At 38.9% G+C, this 20,052-nt stretch overlaps 2 protein-coding genes across 8 annotated transcripts in view; both read right to left on the bottom strand.

Annotated features, from left to right (window-relative positions):
* The window catches only part of LOC108517363 (zinc finger protein 37A-like), a 67,649-nt gene that overhangs the window by 26,511 nt on the left and 21,086 nt on the right, over window positions 1–20,052 (bottom strand). For 4 of the 7 annotated variants that reach the window (XM_017855239.1, XM_017855240.1, XM_017855242.1 and 1 more), the window contains 3 exons: window positions 16,944–17,070; window positions 16,573–16,668; window positions 5,394–6,073 (listed from right to left, as the gene is read on the bottom strand). In XM_017855239.1, the coding sequence (XP_017710728.1) occupies window positions 5,664–6,073; window positions 16,573–16,668; window positions 16,944–17,070 (633 nt within the window). In that variant the 3' untranslated portion in view covers window positions 5,394–5,663. Of the gene's footprint in view, window positions 1–5,393; window positions 6,074–13,474; window positions 14,585–16,572; window positions 16,669–16,943; window positions 17,071–20,052 lie in introns of those variants that run through there. The other 3 variants (XR_001882082.1, XR_001882083.1, XM_017855243.1) reach the window with 2 other exon arrangements.
* Window positions 2,216–5,282, bottom strand: LOC108517361 (zinc finger protein OZF-like). Its single transcript, XM_017855238.1, is given in 2 exon segments — window positions 2,216–4,026; window positions 4,028–5,282. Coding segments are annotated over 2 exon segments (1,212 nt in total). The 5' UTR covers window positions 5,186–5,282; the 3' UTR covers window positions 2,216–3,972.

Genomic DNA, 20,052 nt, shown 5'->3' with positions numbered 1-20,052 from the left:
CATCCAGCTAATTTTTATATTTTTAATAGAGACGGGGTTTCACCATATTGGCCAGGCTGGTCTCAAACTCCTGACCTCAGGTGATCCACCCACCTTGGCCTCCCAAAGTGCTGGGATTACAGGCGTGAGCCACTGCGCCTGGCTGTTTTTCCTATTTCTACGAAGAAGGTAATTGGTATTTTGATAGGAATTGCACTGAATCTGTAGATTGCTTTAAGTAGTATGGACATTTTAACAATATTGATTCTTCTAATCCATGAACATGGGATATTTTTCCAATTTTTGGTGTCCTCTTCAACTTCATCAGTGTTTTATAGTTTTCATTACAGAGATTCTTCACTTCCTTTGATAATTCCTAGGTACTTAATTTTATCTGTGGCTATTGTAAATTGGATTACCTTTTAAATTTCTTTTGCAGATTGTTCACTGTTGGCATCTAGAAATGCTACTGATTTTCTATCCAGCAACTTTACTGAATTTTTTAATCCTGTCAGTTTTTTGGTGGAGTCCTTAGGTTTTTCCAAATATAAGATCATATCACCTGCAAACAAGGATAATTTGATTTCTTCCTTTCCAAGTTAGAGGCCCTTTATATCTTTCTCTTTTCTGATTGCCCTCGCTAGAACTTCCAATACTATATTTAATAACAGGGGTGACAGCCTGTGTCCTTAAGGTAGAATGATTTCTATTCCTTTGGGTAGACATCCAATAATGGGATTACTGGATCAAATGGTAATTCTGTTTTAATTTCTTTTAGAAATTGCCACACTGTTTTCCACAATAATTGAACTAATTTACATTCCCATCAGCAGTATATAGGTGTTCCCTTTTCTCCACAACCTTACTGGCATGTTAGCTTTTGACTTTTAATAACAGCCATTTAGACTATTGTGAGATGGTATTTCATTGTGGTTCTGATTTTTTTTTTCTAATGATTAGTGATATTGAGCATTTTTTCACATGCTTTTTGGCCACAAGTATGTCTTCTTCTGGAAAGTGTTCCAGTTAAGGAACAAAATAGAGAAAACATTTTGTTAAAAAAATAAGATTGTAGGAATCTTTAGGATTTCCAAAACTGCAAAAACACCTGATGGAAAGTCCATCAAGAAGAAACCCATAACTTTAGGAATGCAGGAGGCTTTAGACTGCCTGTGGGGTTCATTGATGAACATTTGGGTCGGTTCCAAATCTTTGATATTGGGAATAGTGCCGCAATAAACATACGTGTGCATGTGTCTTTATAGTAGCATGATTTATAATCCTTTGGGTATATACCCAGAAATGGGATCACTGGGTCAAATGGTATTTCCAGTACTAGATCCTTAAGGATTGCCACACTGTCTTCCACAGTAGTTGAGCTAGTTTACACTCCCATCAACAGTGTAAACGCATTCCTATTTCTCCACATCCTCTCCAGCATCTGTTGTTTCCTGACTTTTTAATGATCGTCATTCTAACTGGTGTGAGATAGTATCTCATTGTGGTTTTGATTTGCATTTCTCTGATGACCAGTGATGATAAGCATTTTTTGATGTGTCTGTTGGCTGCATAAATGTCTTCTTTTGAGAAGTGTCTGTTCATATCCTTTGCCCATTTTTTGATGGGTTGTTTTTTTCTTGTAAATTTAAGTTCTTTGTAGATTCTGCTCTGTATCTTAAGTGTGGTAGTTACTACATGAGGGTATACTGTTGTAAAAACTCATTGTATTAGTGTGTTCTCACTGCTATAAAGATACTACTTGAGACTAGGTAATTTATACACAAAAGAAGTTTAATTACTCACAGTTCAGAGTGACTGGGGAGGCCTCAGGAGACTTACAATCATGGTGGAAGGTGAAAGCAGGCACCTTCTTAACAAGATGGCAGGAGACAGCAAGTGAGTGCAGGGGAAACTGATGTTTTTGAAAATATCAGATCTTTTGAGAACTCCCTCACTATCATGAGAACAGCACAGGGGAAACCACTCCCATGATGCAATCACCTCTTATCAGGTCCTTCCTTCAATACATGGGGATTACAATTCAAGATGAGATCTGGGTAGGGACACAGAGCCCCAAACCACATCACTCATAAAATTGGCAAAACAGGATATCTTTTACCATGTTTATACTTAAGTTGATTTATAAAAATTATCATACATTGTTTTAAAAGTGAAACAAAATTTTGAAATTTCATAAGCAGGAAAATAGACAATGTTTTATAGTTACACAAAGTTATTTATTATACTTTATTAAAATAAGTAAAGCTAAACATATCAGCAGGTAAAAAGGTCAAAACCATGCATTTGAAGACAAAAGCTGAATAACTTTACCTTTTGCAAATACTTGCAAAACAACAAAATATGTTATTGTACATCCACAATAGTACATGTGTATATATGGAAATAAAGAATGAAAGTAATGAGACATGGTATCAATAAAAACCAAGTTTAAAATAAGGCTTAAAGGTGGTAAAGGTTATAGGAAGTTAAAGAAATTTGGGAATGACATGCAGATACTTCAACTACTTTTGCAATACTTTACTTCCAAGCTGCAATAAGTACACTGATGGTTATGTTATGAAATATTTCACTACAACTACACCAGCCCACCTAAAAGGGTTCACTAAAATTGAGTCAATAGGCTTGGATTAAAAAAAGTAAGCTATACTGAGCTTCCTGTGGCTCTGAATTGGAGACCAAACTCACATGGGCTAGAGGTTCTAGGTGGTCCTCTAGCTTTGTACACACACTTAATGTGGCTTCCAGTCTCTGCACCTAGGAAGAGGGGCAGATGCAGCCTCAAGGACAACCTATATCCCACTGCCTCTGGTTGGCCCCAATGTACGTTCTGGTAAGAGGGTGGTCCATCCTGAGCTCCCCTAAGGGTAGGTCCATTAGGCAGAAAATGCAGAGGTAACAGTATAGTTGGAGGGAAGACTAATCAAGGACAGGAGATGCTCATGATAGAAAGGGCCATGGGGTAACACTCTTTCCCCAAAAGTGGACTCAGAGACTGAAAAGGTTATTCAATTTATTTGTGCTTTAAAAAAATCTTCATACTCTACAGTTATTATTTGTATAGAATTCTGTTTACAATTACATGTCTATTTAAAAATTTGGGGTCAGAACAAAACATGACCGATTTTTTTAAAACATGACTTTCAGGATAATATTGTATCTAGAAGAAAATTTCTATTCATTATTTCCTAAACTGATACATTTCCTTTAACACAATCTTCAGACATAATAAAGTCTGAATAGTTGTTAATGTCTTCACATTCAAAATATCTGTTATGACTTTAACTCAATATGAATTATCTTGCTTAGTAAAATGACATTTCTTGATATAGACTCAACTACATTTGCTGCATTCTTTGAATATCTTCCCTATTATTTCTTTAATATACAATGAGTAAAACTTGTGCATAAAGTTGTCAAAAGAAAAAAAAACCCACAGAATGTTGACAGTTTTTTCTAGATGTGGTTTATCTTATTTTTATTAATGGTCATTCTCTGGAAGAACATTTTCATATATCCACGTGAGTCATTAGATTACTTCCTATGGAAGTTCTTTGTTTAATAAATTCCAAATTATAGCAAAATATTTCCCCATATTCCCTACATGGATTAGTAGTGTTTCTTCTACATGTATTCAGTTACTTTGTAGTTGTCTCTTACAGCAGATTTTCAAACATTCATTACATTATTAGGAATTTCCCCTATGCTTATTCTCTTATTTACTTTGGAAGATGACTTATGGTAAAAGGTTTGCCAAGTTCTTTACATTCACAGGGGTCATGTCCTATTTGATTTCTCCTAAGTATTTTGAGGTACGAATTGCTTGAGAAAGATTTCTCATTTCTACATTTATAAGCTTTTTCCCATGTGTATCCTTGGATGTGCTATGAGAGTTTATTTCTCAGAGGGTTTCCCCACACTGCTTACATCCATAGGGTTTCTCCCTTGTGTGTCTTCTCTGATGTACTTTGAGACCTAAGCTGCAACTGAAGCTTTTCCCACACTGACTACATTCATAGGGTTTCTCCCTTGTGTGTGTTCTCTGATGTTTAGTGAGATCTGACTTATGATAGGACTTCCCACATTCATTACATTTATAAGGTTTTTCCCCTGTGTGTATTCTCTGATGTACAGTAAGGACTGATTTCTCAGAGAAGGACTTCCCACACTCATTACACCCATAGGGCTTCTCCCTCGTGTGTTTTCTCTGATGGGAGTTGAGGACTGAGTTGCAAATAAAGGTTTTCCCACATTCATTACAGTAATAAGATTTCTCCCCTCTGTGTGTTCTCTTATGTACTGTATAGTCTGCCTTATGGTAGAAGCTTTTCCCACATTTTTTACACACATAGGGTTTGTCTCCTGTATGCATCCTCTAGTGTATTGTAAGGTATGAATTCCTAGAGAAGAATTTCCCACATTCCTTACATTTATAGGGCTTCTTACCTACGTGTGTTCTCTGATGTTTAGTTAGGTCTGATTTATTGTAGAAGGTTTTTCCACATTCATTACATTTATAAGGTTTTTCTCCTGTGTGTATTCTCTGATGTACTGTGAGGACTGATTTCTCAGAGAAGGATTTCCCACACTCAGTACATTCATAGGGTTTCTCCTTTGTATGTGTTCTCTGATGTACTTTTAGGCCTGAGTTACAACTAAAAGTTTTCCCACACTGAATACATTCAGAGAGTTTTCCCCCTATTTGAGTCTTCTGATGTTTAGTGACATCAGACTTGTGGCAAAAGGTTTTGCCACATATCTTACATTCATAGGGTTTCTCGTCTGTGTGAGTTCTCTGATGTATTATACGATATGAACTCCTAGAGAAAGATTTCCCACATTCGTTACATTCACAGGGTTTCTCACCTGTGTGTGTTTTATGATGTATTGTGAGGACAGAGTTGCTTATGAAGGTTTTTCCACATTGATTACATTCGTAGGGTTTCTCCCATGTGAATTCTCTGATGTACTGTAAGATATGACTTATGATAGAAACTTTTTCTACATTCCTTACATTTATAGGGTTTCTCTCCTGTGTGAGTTCTCTGATGTAATATGAGGTGTGAATTCCTAGAAAAGCATTTCCCACATTCCTTACATTTATAGGGTTTCTCTCCTGTGTGGACTCTCTGATGTAAAGTGAGGGAAGATTTCCTAGAAAAACATTTTTCACATTCATTACATTCATAGGGTTTCTCCCCTGTATGGATTCTTTGATGTTTGGTTAGCTTTGACTTTTCATAGAATGGTTTTCCACATTGCTCACACCCATAGACTTCTTCTCCTCTGTGTGATCTCTGAGTTACATTAAGTACTGACTTCCCATACAAAGGTTCCCCTGATTTGTTACTTTCAAATGTTTTCTCTCTTGTGTTAGGAAAGCTTGATCTGTTAAAATTACCTACACTTTCAATATATTTATAATGTTTCACCTCCAAATGAACTCTATGTTTCAAGAAAGTGGACTTCTCAAAGTTTTTTTTCATATTCATTAAACTCATAAAAGTTTTCTCTTTTTTTCTGACATTTTATGGACCGTGAGAGTTGGATTATTACAGAACACTTTATTACATTCATTATGTACACAAGGACTCTCTCCTGTGTAAGCTTGCTTATATGTAATGAAAACTGCCTTTCCATACAAATCTTTCTCACATTCCTTATATTCAAGATTGCTCTAAATTTTGAATTTTCAAATATGAAATGAAGTCCTCCTTATGACTGAAGCATTTTCCAATTTGAATAAACTCATAACGTTTCTCTTCCATATGAGTTTTTTCATGGTTACTATTGAGGAATAGTTTTCTATATGCACTGAGGTCATGAGGCATCTTTCTTAAATAGTTTTTCTTACTACTAAATAAATCTGAAATGTATTTTAAACTCATACCACATAAGTCACATTTACAAGGTATTTTTATGGAAGGAAGTGGGTCTATGCTGAAATCAAACACTTTTCCTAATATGTTATCTCTCTCTATAGTCAGTGTTTGGTTGTTGATATATGGAGCTTGCCAGATATGTCTGTCCTGGATTTCCTGACAGCGCTCAAGTTGGTCATCAACTTTGCAGACTTCTAGAAATAAGAAAAAATAACCGTAACTTATAAGTCTTGTGATATTTGTGATGAACTTACACTTACGTACAAATGCGCTTTTATATATAGTTGACTTAGTTTCCTGGAATAAAGTAATCCAAAAAGTGTTAATCTCCTCTAGCCCTTTGGCTAGAAGAAAATAAACAAGAAACCTTATAATGTTGAAAGTAGGGTGGAAATTTAGAACACACAATGGGCAATTTATAAATACGTGCTTCGAAACAACACAGAGGTTACAAATAACCATAAAGCACAGTGAATACAGAATAGACACAAATAATGACATAAAACATTAGATATAAAAATGATACTAAAGATATAAAATAAATAATATAAATATAAAAATGGCTAATCTAGAAATGGGACATGCAGAGAATGAGAGGGGCAAGGAAAACTAGTAGTTAAGAGTGTTCTAGAAAAATATCAGAGGAGGCTGGGCATGGTGGCTCACACCTGTAATCTCAGCACTATGGGAGGACAAGGAGGGAGGATCACCTAAGGTTGGGTGTTCCAGACCATCCTGACCAACATGAAGAAACCTCGTCTGTACTAAAATTACCTGGGCATGGTGACACATGCCTGTAATCCCAGCTACTAGGGAGGCTGGACAGGAGAATCGCTTGAACCTGGGAGGCAGAGGCTGCAGTGAGCTGAGATCACGCCACTGCACTCCAGCCTGGGCAACAAGAACGACTCTGTCTCAAAAAGAAAAAAAAGAAAAAGAAAAAAGAGAAGAAAAATGTCAGAGGAATGGTTTATTTGAATGAAACATACCAAGCTTTAAATAGTGTTCTTCTATCACTTGAACCCACAAGGCAGGGGTTGTAGTGGTTAGTGTTTCAGGTGGTATGAGTAGAAAGTGAAAATATAAAATACAAAAATATTTAGAAGACGGTTTACAAAAGTAAAACAGTAATATACTTTTTTTTTTTTTTTTTGAGATGGAGTCTGGTTCTGTCACCCATGCTAGAGTGCAGTGGCACGATCTTAGCATACTGCAACCTCTGCCTCCTGGGTTCAAGCAATTATCCTGCCTCAGCCTCCTGAGTAGCTGGGATTACAAGCACCCGCCACTATGCCCAGCTAATTTTTGTATATTATTAGAGATAGGGTTTCACCATGTTGGCCAGATGGGTCTTGAACTCCTGACCTCAGATGATCCACCCCCCTCAGCCTCCAAAAGTGCTGAGATTACAGGTGTGAGCCACTGTGCCCAGCCCTTTTTTTTGAGATGGAGTTTTGCTCTGTCACCCAGACTGGAGTGCAGTGGCATGATCTCAGCTCACTGCAATCTCCATCTCCCCAGTTCAAGTGATTCTCCTGCATCAGCCTCCTGATTAGCTGGGATTACAGGCATGTGCTACCACACCCGGCTAATTTTTTATATTTTTGGTAGACATGGGGTTTCACCATGTTGGTCAGGCTGGTCTCAAATTCCTGACCTCAAATGATCCACCCACCTCGGCCTCCCAAAGTGCTGGCACTACAGGTGTGAGCCACCGCACCCATCCCAATAACAGACAGTTACTTAACATCACTAAAAAAGGATGACAGAAAGACAAAAATAAAATAACATTATGAGGGTCATCTGTGAGAGCAGCAGGCTTATAGAACCTAACAAAAAAGATAAGTGAGGAAGACTTATGATTTGTCAGTAATGACTTTAGTTTCAGTTCTTGCCAATTTGCAGGGATCAGAACATCCTCCCAGACTCCCGACTGCAGGTAAAACACTGCATGAATGGCCAAAGACACTGGAAATAGAAAGGGGAAGGTCGTCAGACCAAAACTTTATATCATGGATATAGCAAGAGCTTATTATTTTTTGAAGATTCAATTTTATTGTTTTTCAACAGGTAATTTATGGTGATTACTGAAAACATATCAAGTTGTCTCCTAAATGTTAGTTGGTATCTTGTATTTGTCAGAGTTTTACTATGACATCTACTGCACCTTTCTTCTTTTTGTACTTTGTTTTTTTGATATTTTCCCATTTTTTCTTCTTTACATCTTTGGAAGTTATGCTATACCAGTTTCTCAATGGTTGGCTACCCATTAAATTTTACCAAGCTCTCATTCATCAAGATTCAGAGTTAGTTAAGTAATGATACAATATCTATTATATGCTACATATCAAACTGAGTTAATATCGTAAACCTCTTTTCTGAATTACAGAAGGATTTTGAAACACAATTCGATTATCCCCACCTCATTTATATGTAATTATTATTTATTATATAATTGTATTTTTTAGCACTACAAATTACCATTATTTTATACAAACATAATTTAAATTTATCTACGTTTCCTAATTTCCTATCACTTATTTACCAATACTCTCATCTCAAGCATTCTTTTAGGGTTCATTTTCTCTCTTCCTATATTTGCTATTAGAATTTTACTAAAAAAATTATGCAAAAGGTATGGCTTTTATAATTTATTGCAGTATCGATCCAATTTTAATTTTTTTAAAAGTTAAATGTAGTGTTCAGTAATCTGCAATGACAGACATTCCTTCTTCCTTACTCCTTTTATTTCCTCTTTTACTACTCTGAATGTGTCTTACATGGTTGTTTTATACTTACTAATACATCCATGGTATTAATTAATGGGTGTTTGAAAACATATTTTCCGTTATTTGTTTACTCTCACAAATGATTCATTTCCTCAGGTTTTGGTTTTAAGCTCATATTTTGTTTAACTGTAAGTGAGAATATTGGGGATGCTTATCCTTGAGAGGAATTATTTTCCTTTCCTTAAAGCAAGCTACCAATCCGAGGTGATGGCCTAGAGTCTGGATCCTCTAGTGTGGGAGTATAGGAGAATAAGGGTACAAGAAAGCCCTCTATTACTACAGCAGGAGTGTAGAACTATATTGGGCCCAGGATCCTTTACTGACAGAAAAATAGAGGTCTCATAACACTGAGGGAGAAGCAGGTACAGCTGTCCCTCAGGATCTGCAGGGGATTGTTTCCAGAACTTCCCTCAGATACCAAAATCCACAGATGATCAAGTTGCACAGTTAGCCCTGACACACCTGCAGATACGGAGGGCTGACTGTACACAGTGAAAGCTCCATGCTGAGGCCCAGGCACACAGGGCCTGCCTATGACTAAGGCTGTGTTAGAACAACAGAGAACACCCCTGCCCCCACCACAAGCATGACATAGAGTAACAGGGAGCAGCAGCCTATTGCTGGCAGAGGGGCAAGAGCAGGGAGACACAGGCTTAAGAGGGATAGCTAACAGCCGACACAGAGAAGCATAGGGAAAATTCTCTTAATGCAAAATATCTAAAAACTATAGGATAACAAACATATACAAGCAACTGAAGATCCAGGGAAAAAAAGATGAAAAACATCAAACCACAAGCGAGAGAACAGCAAGAAAGAAAATACCACACACACACAGATATTTGGCTATAAACATCATAGCCAAACAACTAAAACCAAGGATAAAAGAAAATCTTAAAGGCAGCCAGAGAAAACAGGATATTAAATGCAGAGAAACAAAGCTTTTTAAATTACAGCAGGAAATAATATCTAAGTCGGAAGACAACAGAATGAAATATTTAATGTATGGAGAAAAAAATGTCAATCTAGAATTCTATACCCAGAGGAAAAAAAATCTTACAAATAAAGATAGTCTTTTTTGGACAAACAAAAGCTGAGAAAATTCACTGCCAACAGAGCTTTGCTTTAAGAAATACTAAAGGGAGTTATTTACACAAAAGGAGGAAGATACACAAAGATATTAAGAATGTCTAAAATGTTTTTTAAATGGGGGGGCAAACATAAAAGACTTTTAAATCGTTATAAAAGACGACTGGCTTTACAGAGCAAAAATACTATGGATACATTGTGGGGTCTCTAAGTAAAAACATATGGCTATAATATCACATAGAAAGGAAGGAAGGCTTTAGCCCAGGAACTCAAAACCAGCCTGCGCAACATGGTGAGAGCTCATCACTACTAAAAAACAAAACAACTAGACAGACATGGTGGTACGTCCTGTAGTTCAAAGTACTCAGGAGGCTGAGGTGGGAGGATCACCTGAGCCCAGGAAGTTGAGCCGTGATTGTATGACTGCACATTAGCCTGGGCGACAGAGCAAAACTGTATCAAAAAAAAAAAAAAAAAAAAAAAAAAAAGGAGGACAGAATGGAGCTATATCAAATCTTAAATCTTATATTGTTGTAAGATTCTAAGGTTATATGTGAAATAGTATCATATCACTTGAAAGGAGACTGTGATAAACTGATAATGCTTATTGTATGTCATGGGGCAACCACTTAAAACAAAATTTAAGAAAGAAGTACAGACTGAATATCCCTTACCTGAAATGCTTGGGACCAGAAGTGTTTTGATTCCTGGTGTTTTGGATTTTTTATTTTTTCAGATTTTGGAATATTTTTATATTGTCCTTTGAGGGAGTACTTGAGTGAGTGAATCTAGGTGATACGGTTTAGATTCATGTCCCTGCCCAAATCTCATGTCGGATTGTAATCCCCAATGCTGGAGGTGGGCCTGGTGGGAGGTGATTGGATCATGGGAGCGGATTTCCCCACTTTGGTGCTGTTCTCGTGACAGAGGTCTCAAGAAATATAGTTATTTAAATGTGTGTGGCACCTCCCACCTCTCTCTCTTCTTCCTGCTCTGGCCACATAAGATGTGCCTGTTTGCCCTTCACCTTCCACCATGACTATAAGTTTCCTGAGTCCTTCCAGTCATGTTTCCTATACAGCCTACAGAACTGTGAGCCAATGAAACCTCTTCTCTTTATATATTACCCAGTCTCAGGTAGTTCTTTATAGCAATGCAAGAACGCACATAACAATGCAAGGACTAATATACTATGCGTGCAAACAAAGATATATCACAGCTAAAGGGGATTGGGAGAGTCTTTTTTCCCTTAGGGACACTGAATAAACTATGTGTTGTGTCCCTACACTTTGACTGTGCCCCATCACATAAGGTGTGGAACTTTCCACTTGTGGTGTCCTGTTGGCACTCAAAAAGTTCTGGGTTTTCGAGCATTTCAGATATCAAATTTTCAGATTAGGGATGTTCAACCTGTAATACTAATAAGAATTCAGCGGAGATAAAACAAAATAAAAATTACCAATCCAAATGAGAGAAAACGAGGAAAAAAAGGAAAAAGAACAAAATGAGCAAGGAGGAAACACTCAGCAAAATTATGTGAATCCAAACATTGACAAATTATATTAAATATAAGCGGTTGAAACGTCACAATTAAGAAGTAGAAGTAAGACCAGGTGCTGTGGCTCACACCTGTAATCCTAGCACTTTGGAAGGCCGAGACAGGCCGATCACTTGAGGTCAGGAGCTCGAAACCAGCCTGGTCAACATGGTGAAATCCTGTCTCTACTAAAAGTACAAAATTTAGCTGGAAATAGCTTGAACCTGGGAGGCAGAAGTTGCAGTGAGCTGAGATCGTGCTACTGCATTCCAGTCCAGGCAACAGAGTGAGATGCCGTCCCCCCGCCCAAAAAAAAAGTAGAAGTTTTCACACAAGTTATAAAAGCAATACCCAACCACATGCTATTTTAAGAAATTCACGGCGGGGCACAGTGGCTCATGCCTGTAATCCCAGCACTCTGGGAAGCCGAAGCAGGCGGATCACAAGGTCAGGATTTCAAGACCAGCCTGGCCAACATGGTGAAACCTCGTCTCTACTAAAAATACAAAAAATTAGCCAGGTATGGTGGCATGCACCCGTAATCCCAGCTACTCGAGAGGCTGAGGCAGGAGAATCACTTGAACCCAGGAGGCAGAGGTTGCAGTGAGCCGAGATTGCGCCATTGCACTCCAGCCTGGGCGACAGAGCAAGACTCCATCTCAAGAAAAAAAAAAAAAGGAAATTCACTTTAAATATAAAGAGATTAAAAGTATGGAAAAAGGTAAATAAAATTAAAAGACAAAGGGAAGAACTAAATTAATATCAAAGGAGCATTTAGAACGAAGAGTATTACTAGGTATAAAGAGAGACATTACATAATTATTAAGCGGTTAATTCATGAAGTGGACATAAGGATCCTAATATGTATACACTTAGTAATGCTCCAAAATTCATAAAGCAGAAACCAAAAGACTCAAAAGGAGAAATTAAATCCAAAATTGCAACTGAAGACTTCACTGTTGTGTATCACTGACACAGAGAGAAAGTTTCTGAGTGTTAGACCTTGACCTCATTTTCCCATTAGTCCTATGATTTTTATTGTACTCATTTGCATAGAGCAGTGATTCTTAGGAATGTATACACTGCATTTTAACAGAATTCACTTTATTAGAATACCGTCATTCTTCCCACTTGTTTTTAGCCTCCACTTAATCAAATTAAATACAGTCAATAATGCCCAGGTTTTCAACAACACACTCTCACATTTGCTTTAGAATTAGTTCCTCAATTAAATTCAGAGGCTATTACCAGTATTTTACCATGCTTTTGTGTCACTTCTTGGTTATCTGATATTCATCCTCTAATAAAAGGTTTTAGGGACAAAGGACCTAGAATTCTTGCCTACTCAAAAAAAGGTTTCCTCTTTTTTGTTAAAGAATCACTCTTTAACCTAGTATAAAGTTCTTAATTTGACCCTCCCTAAGGATTTTGTAGCAATTGCTCTACAGACTTTTAGCAGTTTTGTTTAGCAAATTTTGTTATGGAAAAGGTTGAGATCAGCTGGACTTTTTTCTTATATTGACTGGCTGTCAAAATGATTCTTTATCTTTGAAATCTAGTAATGCTATTAGGAATATAGCATGACGTTGATCATTTTTGGTCTGCCTTCCTTAGGGATGGTTTATCTTTTTATGTAGATTCAATCATATCTTCTTTTCCCCAAAAAATGTTATTGGAGTATTTTCAATATTGGTTCTATTTATTTGATTTTCTACTTTGGGGAATGAACTATATGTATAGTATATATGTGAAATATCTTTTATACTATCTTCTTTATGCAATATTCACCTTTTATTTTCTTCAGTTTCTTCTTGCTTGAAAGGCCTTCCACATTTATTTCTAATCTACATTTCAGCAATGCCTATTCTTCTTTGGGAATTCTCCAATTTTCTTTTCTTTTTTTTTTTTTTTTTTTTTTTTTTTTTTTTTTTTTTTGAGATGGAGTTTCATTCTGTTGCCCAGGCTGGAGTGCAGTGGTATGATCTTGACTCACTGCAGCCTCTGCCTGCTGGGTTCAAGCTATTCTCCTGCCTCAGCCTCCTAAGTAACTGGGATTACAGGTGTGCCACCATTCCCGGCTAATTTTTTATATTTTTAGTAGGATGGGGTTTCACTATGTTGGCCAGGCTGGTCTCAAACTCCTGACCTCAAGTGATCCACTGGCCTTGGCCTCCCAAAGTATGGGGATTACAGATGTGAGCCACTGTGCCTGGCCCCAATTTGCTTTCTTTACTGTGATTCTTATTTTCTCTTACAATTCTTTTCTCAGTCTGACATCCCAGAATGCATTTTAATAAACGAATTAAAACATTATACTGTTGCCTTAACATCCTTCTTGAACTCTCATATCATGCAGGTAATCAATTCAATTAGTCCTTTTTGAAATTCGTGGTTTATTATTTGGCCCAATTATTTATCTACTTTATGTCCACTTTGATCAGGTGATATTTTATCACCTACTTTTTTTTTTCTAATCTTTTTCTACCCTTTATTCTTGCAGTAGTTTTGTGGGGCATTTTATGCTGGTTCCTTTTGGATTACTCAGCTTCAAAGGACATGGGCTTTTATACTGCATCAGTTTTACTAGGTAAAGGGAGCAGAGGCATGTCTTAATCTAACGAGAGAAAAAGTGTTTTGCACATATACCAAACTCAGTTTATGCATCAACCCAGATTGTCGCTCCTTTCTTGCCAGAGTAGCCTTAGTAATGGCTTGCTCTGTTATTACCCTCTTGTACTTTCTCTTCGTCCTAACCAGCCTTACTCCCCATTTCCTCACTTCTGTAGTAGGTCTGCCCATCCTGACAAGTTTTTACTTCAAATTGTTTACAGGAATACAAGCTAAGATAGTATGCAAGTTTATTTCCCCTCACACAGGTGTCTGTAACATTTTTTTCTGAAATGGAAAGTCTCATTTCTTGCATTGTCACAGAGTGTCACTGACAAACATGACTTGTGTGTCTGTTTCCATACTTAACCCTACATCAGCTTCACAGAACCAAACTGCATTCAAAGGAGCTCCAGCTGTCCTGTGCACAGCACTGATGTTATTCCAAGAGAGATTTAAGCTTTGCACCTCAGAGTATGTACATTGTCTCTCTAAAGTATTTTACCAGTTCCTTCAAGCACCAGAAATGTTTTTGTTTCTTTTCATCTGCTAGTACATATGGCCCTCCTTAATTTTTCAGTGATTCTGGCAGCATTTCCACTTGTACTGATTTGGGGTTTCAGATATCCTCTATTGTCATGAGATAAACTTTGTGTTGTTCTTTTTCCTTATTGTTTCTGGAAGATCTGTAGACAGAGACAGAGAAAATGCTGACTTTACACATCCCATTTCAGAGAAGCTCACTTTCTCCTTGAAACACTGTCTTCCTTGGCTGCAGGATACTACATTCTTTGTTTTCCACTCATCCCCAAACTGCTTTTTCTTTCTTCTTTGCTCAGTCTCCTCACTTTCAAGACTTCTGAAAGCTAATGACCCAGGGGATAGCCTCCAGTCCTACCCCAAGAGGTTATCTAATCCCTCAGCTTTAAATACTAAACTTCAAAACTGTTAACTACTCCCATAAGCTGATAATTTCCAAATAAATATCTTCCACTTGGACTTGCACCAAACTACCTGCTTATATGCCCAAACGCTTATTCGCCATGTAAACCTGGATATTTTATAATCACCTGAAACTTTATATGTGCAAACTAAATGCATAACAATCCCTCCAAAACTGTTTATCCTCAATATCCCCCAACTGGTACTCACTTATCCAACTGCTCTGGGTGAAATGTTTGGAGTCACTCTTGACTCCTTTCTTTTTTATATATTCCATATCCCACTCAATAGCAAATGTTACAGGTCCCACATTCAGAACATATTGAAAAGCTAACCACTTCTTAATTTTTTTTTTTGAGATGGAGTCTTGCTCTGTCACCTAAGCTGGAGTGCAGTGGTGCAATCTCGACTCACCTCAGCCTCTGCTCCCCCAGGTTCCAGCGATTCTCCTGCCTCAGCCTCCTGGGTGGCTGGGATTACAGGCACATGCCACCACACCTGGCTAATTTTTGTATTTTTAGTAGAGACGGGGTTTCACCATGTTGGCTAGGCTGGTCTTGAACTCCTGACCTCAGGTGATCTGCCTGCCTTGGCCTCCCAAAGTGCTGGGATTACAGGCGTGAGCCACTGTGCCTGGCCAAAAGCCAATCACTTTTAATAATCACCACCATTCCAAAGTGTAAGCTACTATTGCCTTTTTGCAGACTGAAATACTCTCCTGACTCATGTTCCTGCTTTCATCCCTCTGTCCCCAATAGTATTTTCTTTGCTTAGCAGCCAGAGATATCCATTTAAAAGACAAATCAGCAAATATTCCTTATTGGGTCAAATCATACCAATAGCTTCTCATTTTACTCAAAATAAAATCATAGTCCTTATCATGGCCCATATGGCCCTAGATAATCTGGGCTCCCATTACCTCTCCAACATCAACTCATACCACTCTTGCCTCACTCATTCTTTTCAGTCCACACTTATATTTGTGTGTCCTCAAAGACCACATGTGCACTCCTGCATCAGTGCCCTGCACTTGATTCTTTGCCTGCTATCAGGACTACCCCCAACTCCCACCCTCATATCATTCAATTTCACAGCATCCAAAAGCCCTTCCTGATCCACCTTTCTAAAGTTTAACACTCCATCATTCTTAACCTTCTTTAATTTCCTTACTATTTTACATGACCACTTGGCATATCTGTGCATGTGTGGTAGTGTTGTCATTTTTGTTCCTTATCTTTTTCTCCCAATCAGAATGTAAGCTCCATAAGGTCATGGATAAAATTCAGTTCACTACTCTATTTCCAGCACCTAAAACTTGAGTGACACATAGTAGGAATGAACATATGAATGAGCAAACTCTTTTTTTTTTTTTTTTTTGAGACAGAGTCTCGCTCTCTTGCCCAGGCTAGAGTGCAGTGGTACAGTCTCAGGTCACTGCAACCTCCACCTTCCTGGTTCAAGGGATTCTCCTGCCTCTGCCTCCCGAGTAGCTGGGATTACAGGCACCTGCCCTCATGCCCGGCTAATTTTTGTATTTTTGTAGACATGGGGTTTCACCATGTTGGCCAGGCTGGTCTCGAATGCGGACCTCAGATGATCCGCCCTTCTTGGCCTCCCAAAGTGATGGGATTACAGGCATTGAGCCACTGTGCCTGGCCATGCAAACTCTTGAGAATTAAAAGAATTCATACCATGTCACTGGCATCCTTCTGCTTAATACATGCTAACTCACCTGGGTATCTCTGGCCTGGGAGCTCTTCCTCTAATATCCATAGCTGCTCTTCTTGTTCCAATTTGAAGATCACTTCTGGTTTAGGGACGCAATATCCTGTGAATGGGAAATGACATGGAAACTGGGTGAGGCTAATGGACTTTAGGGCCTCTGAAAGAGGGAGAAAATGAAACTTCAGAAGCCAATTTCAACCATGTGTGTAAAAAGTAAGAAAACAACAACATTCTTTATAGCACCCCAAACAGTTCTTCTGCTTAATACCCTGAATATCAAGTTTAGTATAATTAACCCCAACAAAACTTCCACAAGTTTTAGCAACCAAGAAAAGATGTACACACTAGGAGTCTACATGAAAAACAGTTCCTACCTACCCACTGAGACGAGGTGGCTGCAGTTCTCTAGCATCACAGCCCTGTACAGGGTCCTCTGAGCAGGGTCCAGATGCTGCCACTCCTCCTGGGTGAAGCCCACAGTCACATCCTCAAATGACAAGGATCCCTGAAACAGTACATTCCATTCGAATTTAAGCAATCAGAATTTAAAGACATAAGTGCTGTAAGAGAATTATTATAATGTTCACTATTCACAGTTAATCAGAAAATGCATTATAGGATGTCTACTTTTGCACTGTACTTAGTTGAAAAGATAAATCATAACAGATATACTCTACTGCCATGATAAGTAATTGGTGTCCCACCATGTGCCTATGTGTCACCAAGAATTCTCCTACTTTAGGGGAATATGAAGACAACTAAAACAATGTTACTGTTCTCAAGGAAAATATAATCTGATAAACAGAGGCAAACATATAATCACATAACTACAATAAGGTACTATAGTAAAAAGATGTAAAAAGTTATCTAAGCTTACAAAGCGGGGCGGGGAACTTCTGTTCCTGCCATTTGGTTGGGTTTCATTGAGGAGGTAAAGATTTGAATTCTTAAACAACTAGAGTGTTATTCATGAACCCAGGCAATAGCATAAGAATGGATACGCCTAACATATGTAGTTAAAGGAGTAACAATTAGCACATAGAATAGTATTGTTTGGGACTCTGATAAGATAAAGAGCTATAGAGGTATTCAGGGAACATTATTGAGTAATTTTGGACTTGCTCCTATAGAATTAGGGGTATCTAAAATATTTGGCCATTTTTCAATCCTGGGTAACCTTTTTTTTTTTAAGATGGAATTTCATTTTTGTTGTCCAGGCTGGAGTGCAATGGCACAATCTCGAGTAGCTGGGATTACAGGCATGCGCCACCATGCCCAGCTAAGTTGGTATTTTTAGTAGAGACGGGGTTTCTCCATGTTGGTCAGGCTGGTTTCGAACTCGAACTCCCGACCTCAGGTGATCTGCCTGCCTTGGCCTCCCAAAGTGCTGGGATTACAGGCATGAGCCACTGTGCCTAGGCCTATCCTGGGTAACCTTTTTATTAATTTATCAATTATAAACATATTGCCAATCTATGTATTAAATTTCACTCTTTTTCTTAGATTATAATAAATTTAGGTAGGCATTTGAATATTTTCTTCTTTAATCCAATGGACTGTCTCATCTAGCTCAGAGATAACTGACTGCTGTGGGTAGTGGGGAGCCAGTAAGTAGACACAAACCAGTAGAGAGAGAAAGAAGTACCATTCCCAGGTTAGCAACAAACAGCTGGTAAATGTTCATAGCATATACTGAGAACTGGAAAATAGGGGAAAAAAATAGGTCAGAGTGTAAAAGTGTGTGGAATAAAGGCAAGAAAGAATATAAAAAGTTATAAGAATTAGAAGAGAATAAATAAAGCTATCAATATCTGCAGATGTCATAATTCTGCATGAAGAACATGGAAGAGAATCTACAAATTATTTTAAGTAAGAAGTGAATTCAGTAAGTTTTTGGATACAAAATCAATGCATAAAAATCAAGTGGAGGCTGTGCGCAGTGGCTCACGCCTGTAATCCCAGTACTTTGGGAGGCCCAGGAGGGCGGATCATGAGGTCAGGAGATGGAGACCAACCTGGCTAACACAATGAAACCCTGTCTCTACTAAAAATACAAAAAATTAGCCGGACTTTGTCGCATGTGCCTATGGTCCCAGCTACTCGGGAGGCTGAGGGAGGAGAATCACTTGAACCCAGAAGGCAGAGGTTGCAGTGAGCTGAGATCGCGCCACTGCACTCCAGGGTAGATGACAGAGTGAGATTCCATCTCAAAAATAATACATAAATAAATAAAATCAAGTGGATTTTGGCTGGGCATAGTAGTTCACACCTGTAATCCCAGCACACTGGGACGATGAGGTGGGCAGATCACGTTAGGTCAGGAATTCGAGACCAGCCTGACCAACATGGAGAAATCCCATCTCTACTAAAAATACAAAATTAGCTGAACACGGTGGCACAGGCCTGTAATCCCAGCTACTTGAGAGGCTGAGGGAGGATAATCACTTGAACCCAGGAGGCAGAGGTTGCGGTGAGCCAAGATCATGCCATTGCACTCCAGCCTGGGCAAATCTCAAAAACAAACAAACAAAAAATGGATTTCTATATACCAGCAACTAATTGTTTCGAAGTACCACCTACAGTGCCATCAAAAACATGAAATACTGGCCAAGGGCGGTGGCTCACGCCTGTAATCCCAGCACTTTGGGAGGCTGAGGTGGGCAAATCACGAGGTCAGGAGATCGAGACCATCCTGGCTAACACAGTGAAACCCCGTCTCTACTAAAAATGTAAAAAATTAGCCAGGCGTGGTGGCGGGCACTTGTGGTCCCAGCTACTTGGGAGGCTGAAGCAGGAGAATGGTGTGAACCCAGGAGGCGGAGTTTGCAGCCAGCCAAGATCGCGCCACTGCACTCCAGCCTGGGTGACAGAGTGAGACTCTGTCTAAAAAAAAAAACCGAAATGCCTCAGAACAAATCTAACTAATCACTTCTAAGACAATTACACATAAAATCAGAAAGCATTCTCGAGAAAAACAAAAGAATATCTTTAAAAAAACAGAATATCGGGGGCAGAGCAAGATGGCCGAATAGGAACAGCTCCAGTCTCCAGCTCCCAGTGCCAGCGACACAGAAGACAGGTGATTTCTGCATTTTCAACTGAGGTACTGGGTTCATCTCAGTAGGGAGTGCCGGACAATCGGTGCTGGTCAGCCACTGCAGCCCCACCAGCAAGAGCTGAAGCAGGGCGAGGCATCGCCTCACCTGGGAAGCGCAAGGGGGAAGAGAATCCCTTTTCCTAGCCAGGGGAACTGAGACACACAACACCTGGAAAATCGGGTAACTCCCACCCCAATACTGCGCTTTACCAAGGGTCTTAGCAAACGGGCACACCAGGAGATTATATCCCACACCTGGACGGGAGGGTCCCATGCCCACGGAGCCTCCCTCATTGCTAGCACAGCAGTCTGCGATCTAACCGCAAGGCAGCAGCGAGGCTGGGGGAGGGGCGCCCGCCATTGCTGAGGCTTAAGTAGGTAAACAAAGCC

This window comes from Rhinopithecus bieti, unplaced genomic scaffold (assembly GCF_001698545.2).
Source record: "Rhinopithecus bieti isolate Rb0 unplaced genomic scaffold, ASM169854v2 scaffold_40838, whole genome shotgun sequence".
NCBI classification, from domain to species: domain Eukaryota; kingdom Metazoa; phylum Chordata; class Mammalia; order Primates; family Cercopithecidae; genus Rhinopithecus; species Rhinopithecus bieti.
The sequence above is the reverse complement of the archived record's forward strand: the minus strand, read 5'-3'. Positions and strand labels throughout refer to the sequence as shown.